Below are 13,553 nucleotides of genomic sequence, written 5' to 3'. Positions count from 1 at the left end.
AATAATTGACTCCTGAATAAGTTTTCTATGGAATATCAGGCAATTGAAGAAATCGTCTATGAAATATCAGACACCTGAAGAGGTCTTCTATGGGATAGTAAACGCCTGTGGAGTTCTTCTAATGAATAGCAGACAACTGAAAATATCCTTTATGAAATAGCAGACTTCTGAAGATGTCTTCTATGAAATAGCATAGTTCTGAAGATGTCCTCCATGGGATAGTAAACTCCTAAGGAGGGTTTTTAGGCACTAGCAGGCAACTGAAGATTTATTTCTTATGAAATAGCAGACTCCTGAAGAGATTTTGCATGGAATGTCAGACAACTGAGAAGGTTTTCTATGAAATGGTAGATAACTGAAGGGGTCTTGTAAGGAATAATAGACGCCTGAAGAGGTCTTCTACGGGATAGTATACGTCTGAGGAGGTTTTCTATGGAATAGCAGACAACTGAACAGGTATTGTGCAGACTAAGGGGCCGCCTTAAGGGGTCTATATGGGTCTATGGAGTAGTTGAGCACTGTCAGATGCTTTCTATGTGATGGTAAACGCCTGAGGAGGTCATGTAATGAATAGCAGACAACTGAAGATGCCTAGTATGAAATAGCAGACGTCTGAAGAGATATTCTAGGGAATAGCAAACGTCTCCAGAGGTTTTTTATCGGATAGGAAACGTCTCAGGAGGTCTTCTAATGAATATCAGTCTACGCCTGAGGAGTTCCTTTAATGAACTGAAATGTTTTTTACGAAATAGCAGACGTCTGAAGATGTCTTCTATGAAATAGCAAACGTCTCAAGAAGTTTTCTAAGGAATAGTAAACGCCTGAGAGGTTTTCTATCGGATAGTAAACGTCTCAGGAGGTCTTCTAATGAATATCAGTCTACGCCTGAGGAGTTCCTTTAATGAACTGAAATGTTTTTTACGAAATAGCAGACGTCTGAAGATGTCTTCTATGAAATAGCAAACGTCTCAAGAAGTTTTCTATGGAATAGTAAACGCCTGAGAAGTTCATCTAATGAATAGCAGGCAACTGAAGATGTCTTTTATGAAATAGCAGACGTCTGAAGATGTCTTCTATGAAACAGCATACTTCTAAAGATGTCTTCTATGGGATAGTAAACGCCTGAGCAAGTTTTCTATGGAATAGCATACAACTGAACAGTTCTTCAATAGACTAATAGCCGCCTTAAGGGGTAGTTGGTAGTAAGGAGTAGTTGTTCCCTGTCAGATGCCTGAAGATGTCTTCTGTGGGATAGTAAACGCCTGAGAGGTCCTCTATGGAGGTTTCCATGGAATATTAGACGCCTGAAGGGATTTTCTAAGGAACAGTAAATACCTGAGGAATGCTTACAATTAAAAGTTGACTCCTGTAGGCCTATTCTGTAACTTTTTAACAACTTTACTCATTGTTTATTTTACAGCATTTGTTTGTTTTGTAGTTGTTACAAAAACAAAAGAAATTTTAACAACTTTTCAATCGATAAAAGATACAGAATAGGTCTACTGAAGAGGTTTTCTATGCGATAGCAGACGCCTGAAGAGGTCTTCTATGGAATATCAGATGGTTGTGGAGGTTATCTATGAAATCATTGTATTCTGAACCTCGTCCGAATAGCAGACAACTTAAGACGTATATTACTATTATTCTTAACCATCAATTAATCAATTTATTTCTTTAGGATTGCCAAGACATTTCTTCCGATAAATCGATAGCAAAAGTCGATTATCATTATCGACAGTATCAATGTGTTTACCTAAAGCGGGGTACACACGATCAGTTTTGACTGTCGATTTTTCGGAATTATCGATAACTGTCCAACCGTCCAGCAACCACAAAATATTTTGTGGTTGCCTGATGACTGACAAAAGTGAACGGCCACACTGGCAAGCAACCGATTATTTGAGCAAAACTGACAGTCAAAACTGATCGTGTGTACTCCACTTTACATAACGACTAGTGGCAATAATTGTTATAAAATTTAAAATATAGTAATTAATAATAATAAAAATGTAAATAATTGGTCTGTTCCAGTTCTGTAAGAATCTACTAATTTTTACTTTTTTTCGATAACATAAAGAAAAAAAATGTTATCGTAGTAAAAAATAGTAGCTTCTTGCAGGTTCTGGAACAGAGCAAATATGTTTGAAAATTTTGCCTTTTAGGGCGAAAATCATTTTTAATATTAATTTTTAATTAATTTTTCGTTGGGATCGAACTTGCATCCCTGGTCATTAAGTCGATTCCAACGAGAAATTAATTAGAAAGTAAATAATATTTGTTTTTAAATAATTCCATTTTTTGGTTGTAAAGAAAAAAGTATTGCTCTGTTCCAGAACCTGCAAGAAGCTACTATTTTTTACTCCGATAACATTTTTTCCTTTATGTTATCGAAAAAAATAGTAAAAATTAGTAGATTCTTGCAGTACTGGAACAGAGCATATGTTTGTCTGTTTACAGTGTTAAATGAAGGAGGTTTGTATTAGATATATAGTTATAATTATGAAATATACACAGTCTTAAACAATTATGAAGCCAAAGGATAAAGGTTCTAAAACTCCTTTAAAGGTTTGTTTTTTTAGCAGCGGAGGAAAAGCATTGTCAAAAATTCGATAAAAATTATGACAATTTTTGGGCAGTGTTAGTAAATTTTGAAAAATAATAAAATGGATTGAAATGAAAAATGAATTTTCTAATTAAATTTTGTATTGGGATAATTTTCACATTTTCGGATTTTTTCAAAGAAATGTATAAAATATTTAGAAATAGAAATATTACAATATAGGATACTAAAAATAAATGGCGTATACTTTTTTTTGCTGGATTCGGGGGATTTGAGGTGTTGTCAAGTAATTTCTAGGGTAATTTTAGTTTTCCAAAAAAACTGAGAGAGGGGGAAGGATTTATGTGCGCATAATTTTGAAAAAAAAAGTCAATCGAAAAAGCCCCAGAGCTTTAGACCTTTGTTTTATTTTGCGAGAGGAAGACGCATACAGGGCACAGAAGAACAGAAAAGACGGGCCATATAGTACACAGCTGTACAATTGGGACAATTGCTTTTTTTCTCGGTTACATAAAATTAAATTGCACATTGCCAGGGGTTTTTTAAAGGACATTGAAACAGAAGAGTTTGAAAATTACATAGACAACAATTGAAATATATTTAAAATATTTATATATAGATTGGGAGTGTAAGAGAAGAGAAAGAGAGATAAGAGATACACAAAGAGAATAAGACAAACTGAAGAAGAAGTTGATACGAAATAATCATATTAAAACACATATACACAAATAAGGGATTAAACAAATCATTTATCACACAGGATGTGGGACATAGTTTTGTTTTGTTTTAAACACATTTAACATATTTTAGACATTTAGTCGTTGAGACTAAATGCTGTTTATGGATATTTGTCAACATACCTTTGAGAGCCCGTTGCATTTCTTCCATATGAGTCACCCATTCTGGTTTGCGATAGTCCTTGGATCCAACGATGCCTATTGAAGTTATTGAGGTAAAATTTAAAAAGCAGAAACAATGGATTAGAATTTACAAAAAATTATTGAAGTATTAAAATAAAGTATAAAATTTCCAAAAAGACTATAATATGTGTCAGTAAAATGTGTGTTAGGTTTTGTTGTTGTTCTATTTGTGGGGGATTGAGGGATTTTATATACATGGGAGAGGAAAAGATACACTGAAAGGTAAAATATTCCCTGCTGATGGAATGCTGTAAAAAATTGCATTATTTCCAAAAATATTGTTTTAAAAATTAAATTACGAAAAACATATATAATTAATATTATAAAAAAAATATAAATGTAAAAAGATATCGTAAATATATAATTATATATAACATTTATACCTTCGACCGCAATTAATGCAGTTGTCACAGCCACACCCAATGGATTGTAAGCCTCAAAACTAATTGTGCCCACATCATCGGGATAAATATTATTGATAACCAGCACTGAGGTGCCATCTTCGAAATTTTCGATTTGATATTCTTCCGATGCGAATATCTCCTCGTCGTCCCGCAGCCATTTAACTTTTGGCTTTGGCTTGCCAACAACTTTGACTTCCAGTTTGGCTAATTCACCCTCTTTGGGTTCGATTTTTTCGGGTAGTTTCTTAATAATTTTCGGTGGTTTATCTTCATCGATAGACTGAAACAAATAAAGGAAAGAGAAAAAATTTTAAATAACAAAAAAAAAAATGTCTTTTATTAACCCCAATATCACTATTCTCACTTGTCCCATCTGGGATGATTGTGGGAATGATTTTATTATTATCACTATTCAATTAAAAATTAAAATTAAAAAAAATAGACAAAATTCAAATATTTATCTTCAGGATGTTGTATGCATTCGCTTAATATAGTGAACGATGTATGTTGAACGGCAAGAACTTATGCTGAGACATCATCAGTCATGAGCATGAGTGGCTCTCATGTCTTTTTTTACAACCAATCATTCTTAAAAAATGACAACAGCCTATAAAAATACCGTTATATAGGTTCTATACAAACACTGCAAGGATAATTTGTACTGCTAGAAAATACCAAATACCGTGAGAGCGGTATATGACTGTCTTATAAAAGCGTGAACTAATATCGGAAAGAAAAAGATAATCAGGGAGAAAGAGTAAAGATCTAATCTATGTATTTGTTTCAGACAATCTGCATGGAAAGATGAAGAAGGAAGCCTGGTAAGTCATACATAGAGCCCGGTAAGGACATGGAAGGAACAATGTTCCTGGCAAAAGAGCCTGAATAGGTCTTCTATGAAATATAAGGCGCCTAGAGAGTCTTCTATTTGGATTGTTGGTACCTGAAGATGTTTTCTATGGAAAACAAGACGCCTAAAATGCTCTTTTATATAATAGTAGATAACTGTAGAGGTATTATGTGAAATAGTTGTATGAAACAGCAGACAACTGATGTTCTTATATGGGATAGTAGACGCCTGAAAGGTCTTCTGTGACATAGCAGACGGCTAAAGAGGTCTTCTGCGTAATGGCAAACGGCAGGGCTTGTCTTCTATGGAATAATGGGATCCTGAAGAGGTTTTCTATGGAAAAGTACACAACTGAAGATGTTTTCTATGAAAAGAAGACTCCTGAGGAGGCCTATTATGAAATAGCTAACAATTGAATTGGGTTTTTATAGAATAACAAATAACTAAAGAAGTTTTCTATGAAAAGGCAGACGGCTGAAGAGGTATTCTATGGGATAGTTGACGAATGAAGGGATCATATATGGAATAGTTTAAAACTGAAGGGGTCTTCTGTGAAATAGCATGTGTCTGAAGAGGTCTTCTTTTGGGTAGTAAACGCTTGGGAAGGTCGCCTAAAGAACAGTTGACTCCTAAACAGGTTTTCTATGGAATGGCAAACAACTAAAGGGGTCTTCTATGAAATAGCAAACGTCTGAGGAGGTTTTCTATGGAATATCACACACCTAAAGAAGTCTTCTATGGAATAGTTGACTATTGAATATGTTAATATGGAATATCAAACTTCTGAAGACATTTTCTATGGAATAGAAGACAACTGAAGAGGTCTTCTATGAAATAGCGCGCATCTGAAGAGGTTTTCTATGGGATAGTAAACGCCTGATCAGGACCTCTATAGAATATTTGACTCCTAAAGAGGTTTTCCATAGTAAACGCTTGAGAAGGTCGTCTATAGAACAGTTTAATCCTAAAGAGATTTTCTATGGAATAGCATACTACTAAAGACTTCTTCTATGAAATAGCAAACGCCTGAAGTGGTCTTTTATGAGATAGTAAACGCCTGAGGAGGTTTTCTATGTGATATCAGACACCTAAAGAATTCTTCTATGGAATAGTTGACTATTGAAGAGGTTTTCTATGGCATAGCAAACTTCTGAAGAGGTTTTCAATGGAATATCAGATAGCTGGCATCTGAAGAGGGATTCAATGGATAAAAGCCTGAGCAGATCCTATATAGAATATTTGACTCCTAAAGAGGTTTTCTATGGATTAGTAGACAACTGAAGATGTCCTCTGTGAAATAGCATGCGTCTGAAGAGATCTTCTTTTCTTCTTTTGGGTAGTAAGCGCTTGAGAAGGTCGTCTATAGAACAGTTAACTCCTAAAGAGGTTTTCTAAGGAATAGCAAACAACTAAAGAGGTTTTCTATGAAATAGCAAACGTCTGAAGTGGTATTTTATGAGATAGTAAACACCAGAGGAGATTTTCTATGGTATTAAGCACCTAAGAAAGACTTCTATAGAATGATTGACTATTGAAGAGGTTTTTTTTGTTGAATAGCAAACTTCTGAAGATATTTTCTATGGAATATCAGACAGCTAAAGAGGTCTTCTATGAAATAACAGGCATCTGAATAGGTTTTCTAGGGGCAAACGTCTGAGCAGGTCCTCTATAGAATATTTGACTCCTAAAGAGGTTTTCTACGGAATAGTAGACAATTGAAGAGGTCTTCTGTGAAATAGCATGCGTCTGAAGAGGTCTTCTTTTGGGTAGTAAACGCTTGAGAAGGTCGTATATAGAACAGTTGACTCTTAAAGAGATTTTCGATGGAATAGCAAACAAGTAAAGAGGTCTTCTATGAAATAGCAAAAGTCTGAAGTGGTCTTTTATGAGATAGTAAACGCCTCAGGAGGTTTTCTATGGAATATCAAACACCTAAAGAAGTCTTCTATGGAATGGTTGACTATTGAAGGGGTTTTTTGTTGAATAGCAAACTTCTGAAGAGATTTTCTATGGAATATCAGACAGCTAAAAAGGTCTTCTATGAAATAACAGGCATCTGAATAGGTTTTCTATGGGTAAACGTCTGAGCAGGTCCTCTATAGAATATTTGATTCCTAAAGAGGTTTTCTACGGAATAGTAGACAATTGAAGAGGTCTTCTGTGAAATAGCATGCGTCTGAAGAGGTATTCTTTTTGGTAGTAAACCCTTGAGAAGGTCGTATAGAGAACAGTTGACTCTAAAAGAGGTTTTCGATGGAATAGCAAACAACTAAAGAGGTCTTCTTTGAAAAAGCAAACGTCTGAAGTGCTCTTTTATGAGATAGTAAACGCCTCAGGAGGTTTTCTATGGAATATCAGACACCTAAAGAAGTCTTCTATGGAATAGTTGACTATTGAAGAGGTTTTCTGTGGAATAGCAGACTTCTGAAGAGATTTTCTATGGAATATCAGACAGATGAAGAGATCTACTATGAAATAGCAGGCATCTGAAGAGGTTTTCTATGGATAAACGCCTGAGCAGGTTCTCTATAGAATATTTGACTCCTAAAGAGGTTTTCAATGGAATAGTAGACAACTTAAGATGTCCTCTGTGAGATAGCATGCGTCTGAAGAGGTCTTCTTTTGGGTAGTAAAGGTCGTCTATAGAAAAGTTGACTCCTAAGGAGGGTTTCTATGGAATAGCAAACAACTAAAGAGGTCTTCTATGAAATAGCAAACGTCTGAAGTGGTCTTTTAAGAGATAGTAAAGGCCTGAGGAGATTTTCTACGGTATTAAGCACCTAAGAAAGACTTCTATGGAATGGTTGACTATTGAAGTGGTTTTTTGTTGAATAGCAAACTTCTGAAGAGATTTTCTATGGAATATCAGACAGCTAAAGAGGTCTTCTATGAAATAACAGGCATCTGAAGAGGTTTTCTATGGGTAAACGCCTGAGCAGGTCCTCTATAGAATATTTGACTCCTAAAGAGGTTTTCTATGGAATAGTAGACAACTGAAGATGTAGCAGGCGTCTGAAGAGGTCTTCTTTTGGGTAGTAAACGCTTGAGAAGGTCGTATATAGAACAGGTGACTCTTAAAGAGATTTTCGATGGAATAGCAAACATATAGAAAGGTCTTCTATGAAATTTCTGAAAAGATTTTCTATGGAATATCAGACAGCTGAAGAGATCTACTATGAAATAGGAGGCGTCTGAAGAGATTTTCTTTTCTTCTTTTGGCTTATAAACCCTTGGGGAGGTCTATAGAACAGTTGAGACCTAAAGAGGTTTTCTATGGAATAGCAAACAACTAAAGAGGTCTTCTATGAAATAGCAAACGTCTGAAGTGGTCTTTTATGAGATAGTAAACGCCTGAGGAGATTTTCTGTGGAATACCAGACACCTAAAGAAGTCTTTTATGCAATAGTTGACTATTGAGGAGGTTTTTTTATGGAATAGGAAACTTCTGAAGAGATTTTCTATGGAATATCAGACAGCTGAAGAGGTCTTCTATTAAAATGGCAGGCATCTCAAGAGGTTTTCTATGCATAAACGCCTGAGCAGGTCCTTTATAGAACATTTGACTCTTAAAGAGGCTTTTCAAGGAATAACAAACAACTGAAGAGGTTCTCTGTGAAATAGCAAACGTCTATTGAGGTCTTCTTTGAGGTAGCAAACGCTTGACAAGTTTGTCTTTAGAACAGTTGATTCCTAAAGAGGTCTTCTATGAAATAGCAAGCGCCAGAACTGGTCTTTTATGAGATAGTAAATGCCTGAGGAGGTTTTCTATGGAATATCAGACACCTAAAGAAGCCTTCTATGGAATAGTTGACTATTGAAGAGGTTTTTGATGGAATAGCAAACTTCTGAAGAGATTTTCTATGAAATAGCTGGCATCTGAAGAGGGTTTCTATGGATAAAAGCCTGAGCAGGTCCTATATAGAATATTTGACTCCTAAAGAGTTTTCTATGGGATAGTAGACAACTCAGGAGGTCCTCTGTGAAATAGCATGCGTTTGAAGAGGTCTTCCTGTGGATAGTAATCGCTTGAAAAAGTCGTCTATAGAACAGTTGACACCTAAAGAGGTTTTCTATGGAATAGTAAACAACTAAAGAGGTCTTCTGTGAAATAGCAAATGTCTGAAGTGGTATTTTATGAGATAGTAAACATTTGAGGAGATTTTCTACGGTATTAAGCACCTAGGAAAGACTTCTATGGAATGGTTGACTATTGAAGAGGTTTTTTGTTGAATAGCAAACTTTGACGAGAGTTTCTATAGAATATCAGACACCTAAGGAGGACTTCTATGAAATAGCAGGCATCTGAACAGGTTTTATATGGGTAAACGCCTGAGCAGGTCCTCTTTTGGGTAGTAAACGCTTGGGAAGGTCGTCTATAGAACAGTCGACTCCTGAAGAGGTTTTCTATGGAATAGTAAACAACATAAGAGGTCTTCTATGAAATAGCAAACATGTGAAGTCATTTCCTCTGAGATAGTAAACGTCTTAGTAGGTTCTCTATGGAATATCATACAACTTTAGATGTCTCATGTGAAGTAGCAGGCGTATAAAGATGTTTTCTATGGGATAGTAAACACCTAAAGATGTCCTCTATGGAATAGTGAAATTCTTAAGAGGTTTTCTATGGAATACCAGACAAGTTATTCCCTATAGAATAGTTGATGCCTATAAATGTATTTTTAATGGAATTGTAGACGTCTGAAGTGGTCTTCTATAGAAAAGTGATGTTATTGAATGAAATAGTGGGCGACTGAAAAGGTCTTCTATGGAATAGTAGATGCTTAATACGGTTTTATTTGGAAAAGTAAAAGCCTGAAGAAGTTTTTATGCAAAACTAGACGACAGCACAGCTCTTCTTGGCAATAGTAGACGCTCAAAGAGGTTTTCTATGATGTCTGAACTGGTCTTATATATAATAGTAGACGCTTGACCTCTACCATTATATAGATTGGTTCAACCAATCGCAGAAGATGGTATTGAATGGATATTATGGCGCGCTAGTGAGGTAACTGTGAATCCTCCACAGACCATATTTTGGACAAGTGATATATATTGAAGATAATGTGCTGGGGATCTGAATGACTATCAATCTTTTGGGGGAAGTTTGTGCTCAGGCTACTACCCCTCCACGTTAGGTCAAACAAACACCATGGCAAACATCTTTAGCCGCAGTCTGGCAACTCGCCTAAGGATGATATTTTAGCTTTTAGTTCCTGGCTGGAAACAAAACCATCAAAGAAAATACAATACAATCTAATCTAGCGAGGTATAATGTGGTCTCATGCTGATTAAATGGGAGAGTATTGGAAGGGGTTCCAGAAACAAAGAATAGATAGCTCAGCAATGCATGGAATGGCATCGGCTCGACGCTAATCGCCCTATGTTGCTAGTCAGAAATAGAAGAATAGCACCATGGTGGCGCCCAACCTGTAATATTTAACCAAAGAAATAAAATAAAGCACTGGGTGTATATAAAACAAGGAAAAATAACCCTCTGACTTTAAACCTTCTTCGGGCATCAACTAATTAAAGGTCCGTGAGAAGTTTAAATTCGTCGTATGAACCACGAGCTGTATCTGCTATACAACGACATCAATATAGTTAAACGTATCGAGATGCAGCGATTGCGTTGGCTAGGCCATATAATAAGAATGAGCGATGATGAACCCGCTAAAAAGGCGTATAAATTCGAGCCACATGGCGGTGCACGCAGAATCGGCAGGCCAAAGAATAGATGGCACAAACAAGTGGATGAAGAGATGACAAGGTACGGTATTCCAAAAAGCGAAGCACGAAACAACGAAAATATAGGTCTGATATGCTTGGAATGGCATTCCGATAGCAATTAATTCTACACAGCAAGATCGACAAGATTGCTTTAGACCAAACAAAACGAGAAGATTTCAGCAATTGCATTGCCTAGAAAAATGAATTGTTGAGAGACATCTCGAAATAAAAAAAAAACAGAATTTTTGATGCAAGTCCGTTCTTTTGTAATTGCGAACAAGCAAGTCTGGTAACAGTAAGCCGAAAAAAATAATTGTTAGGCTTCAGCAGTCGATTGCGAACTATTCCACATCGTTGGCGCCCAACATGTTATAGCCAACTAAATGATGATATATTGAAGTATAGAAGAATACATCTATTCATCGGGGTATTCCGATACATTTCGGATTGTAAAAATGGTCACAGAGCTTATGTTGTTACACGGACATACCAACCAAAGCACACTGTGGCGCCCAACTTATAATATTTAACGATTCTATAGATAGTTCACGACAGAGTGTAAGGGGACATTTTTATGTACCCAAACTTGTATTTTAGGTTGAGTAGAATTAAAATTTTAAATATTAATTACATCAAACGTGATTTAATAAAACGCGTCATTTAAGTTGCCAATTCCATTGAATACCTGCTAAATAAATTATATATTTGACCAAAACAGTATTTATTCTGCAAGTGTAAACTAAGTTTAAATCTTTTAGCTAAATACGCCACTTATTTGATAGACATTCAATAGAATTGACAACCTAAATGACGCGTTTTACTATATCCTGTTTGATGTAAATGAACTATAAACCGAAACCGGTTTTTAGGTTAAACGAAAATCCGAATTTACATCTAACTGGATTTAAAGAAAGGCGTCACTAAAGTTGCAAGTGTAAATTAGATTTAAATATCGACAAGTCTGAAGACGAAAACACGTCCAACCTTTGAGTAATGTTTACCGTCATTTCTGGTACAAGAATAAAATACAAAGTGCAGGCAAGTTTGAATATTTCTTTATTCTTTTACCAGAAATCACGCAAATTTGTACTCAAAACGTTGAATGTTTTTTCGGCTTAAGACTTAATTTCCACTACTTTTTCATTGAATCGAAAAATATCTTAATAATGTATATATACTCACCCTATCGAGAAGATCATCTTCAGAACCAGTCATTTCAGAATCGGGGATATATTCGAAAGCTGTTAGAAAAAAAAAGAAACAAAAAGATAAAGAAAGAAACGAAAAAGAAAACACATCAACATTAATACAAAGCCAAATCATAAGACGACATGCATAAAATACACTTAGAAAAATAAAATAAAACATATGATGAATGATAAAGAAAAGACATTAAACATGCTGTAGATAGAGAGATAGATTAGAGGAAAATCCTTGGACGTGGACAATTGGAGGAGGAGACAAAAGACAAGTCAGCACTGAAAACTACACTACAAATTGAGAAAATATGTAGCTGTAAAAATTTTAACGGAACTTTATTTCTTAAGGTAGATTAGTATGAGAAAAAAACATAACCAAAGACATTGGACATTTTATTTTGACATTCCTAGAACTTGATTTTGGTGAGTGCGTGTTAAGTTTTCAAAACAGTTTCTTTTTTTTTTTTTTTTGTTTAGATCTATAAGTCGATGCTTTTGTTTTGAGTGTAGGTGAAAGTGTTTAGAATTTTGTAAAATAAACAAAAAAATGTTGCAGTGTAGTTGTGTTTGTTTGCTTGTGGCCAGAGTATAAAATGTACCTTGAATGCTAACTGTTGTCTTGGTTACGGACTCGCCAATTTTATTTGTGGCTACACATTTGTATACACCTTGATTTTCGGGGAATACTTCGATAATTTCCAATTGGCATTTGCCCTCGGCATCCTGTGCAATGTGTGTCTCTTTGTTCTCCACCACCTTTTCGCCGTTGTGATACCAGGCAACACGTGGAGTGGGTTTACCCACCACTTTACAGGTGAGAAGTAAGCGCTCGCCATCCATTACCTCCACTGGTTCAACAAGTTCCTCAATAAAGCGTGGTGATTCGAATTCTTCGACCACCTCTTGAGGTGCCTCCTCCAACATTTTAACACTTGCCGTAGATGTGACAGAGCCACCAACATTTTCGGCTCGACATATATAGGGTCCCTTGAATTTGGGCTTGAATTCCTCTATCAAGAGTGTCGATTTGTTCTCCTTGGAGACAATGCGCACCTCATTCGAACTGACAACGGCTTCATTATTGATAAACCATTGGAACGAGGACAAGGGTTCGGAATCTACCACCACCTCCATTATGGCAACCTCATTTTCAGCAAAGAACTTGGGTTCCAGAGGTTGAATGAATCGAGGTGGTCTAATGGTTTTGTCTGGAGCTTGATCTGATACTACAACAGATCCTGATGTCTTGGCTTCACCCACCTCGTTTGTGGCGGATACCTCATATTTGCCAGCCCGTTTGCGGGTCATGTTGACAATCTTAATAATGGTTGTCGTCTCTGTGGTTTCAATGGTAACATCTTCATTCTCTTCTATTAGGCGGCCATTGCGGAACCATTTGATTTGTGGCCTGGGCATACCTTCATATTTTGCCTCGTACAACAAAGTACCGCCAACGGGTACAACCTGGGCATTGATTGGTGTAATCTTGGGTGCCTTCAACAACTCCTTAGGTTTCTCCAATTCATCCACCTTACTTAAGATATTGGCATTGCCAACGGCACGGCCGAAGGGATTAAGGGCTTGTACGGAGTAGACAACTGCTTCATTGGCCGGTGGATTGATAACTTCCAAGGCTACATCACCAGTCTTTTCATTGTAGAACATTTGGACAGTTTCACTGGGTACGATTTCCTCAACTCCATGATACCATTTGACTTCGGGCTGAGGCTTGCCAGTGACTTGGCAGGTTACCTTGACCTTAAGGCGATCAGGAGATTCTTCGGTGAACTCAATTTTCAATGGTTTTGTGAATTGCGGAGCTATGCCTTGTTCTTTTTCTAAATTGTTGATGGTGTTGTGGTTGTTGTTGTTGTAGTGGGTAATACCAAAGTG

General features: G+C 36.3%; 1 protein-coding gene across 4 annotated transcripts in view; it reads right to left on the bottom strand.

Moving 5' to 3' along the window:
• sls (sallimus) overlaps positions 1–13,553 on the bottom strand; it is a 160,011-nt gene that overhangs the window by 71,443 nt on the left and 75,015 nt on the right. For all 4 annotated transcript variants that reach the window (XM_073982026.1, XM_073982023.1, XM_073982024.1 and 1 more), the window contains exons 15-18: positions 12,260–13,498; positions 11,644–11,702; positions 3,864–4,164; positions 3,421–3,495 (exon numbers count right to left, since the gene is read on the bottom strand). In XM_073982026.1, coding sequence (XP_073838127.1) covers positions 3,421–3,495; positions 3,864–4,164; positions 11,644–11,702; positions 12,260–13,498 — 1,674 coding nt within the window. The remainder of the gene's footprint in view (positions 1–3,420; positions 3,496–3,863; positions 4,165–11,643; positions 11,703–12,259; positions 13,499–13,553) is intronic.

Source organism: Musca autumnalis, unplaced genomic scaffold (genome assembly GCF_047663935.1).
Source record: "Musca autumnalis isolate F117 unplaced genomic scaffold, ASM4766393v1 scaffold_4, whole genome shotgun sequence".
In the NCBI taxonomy this organism is placed as follows: domain Eukaryota; kingdom Metazoa; phylum Arthropoda; class Insecta; order Diptera; family Muscidae; genus Musca; species Musca autumnalis.
Note: the sequence above shows the minus strand (reverse complement) of the source record. Positions and strands in the feature narration are given on the sequence as shown.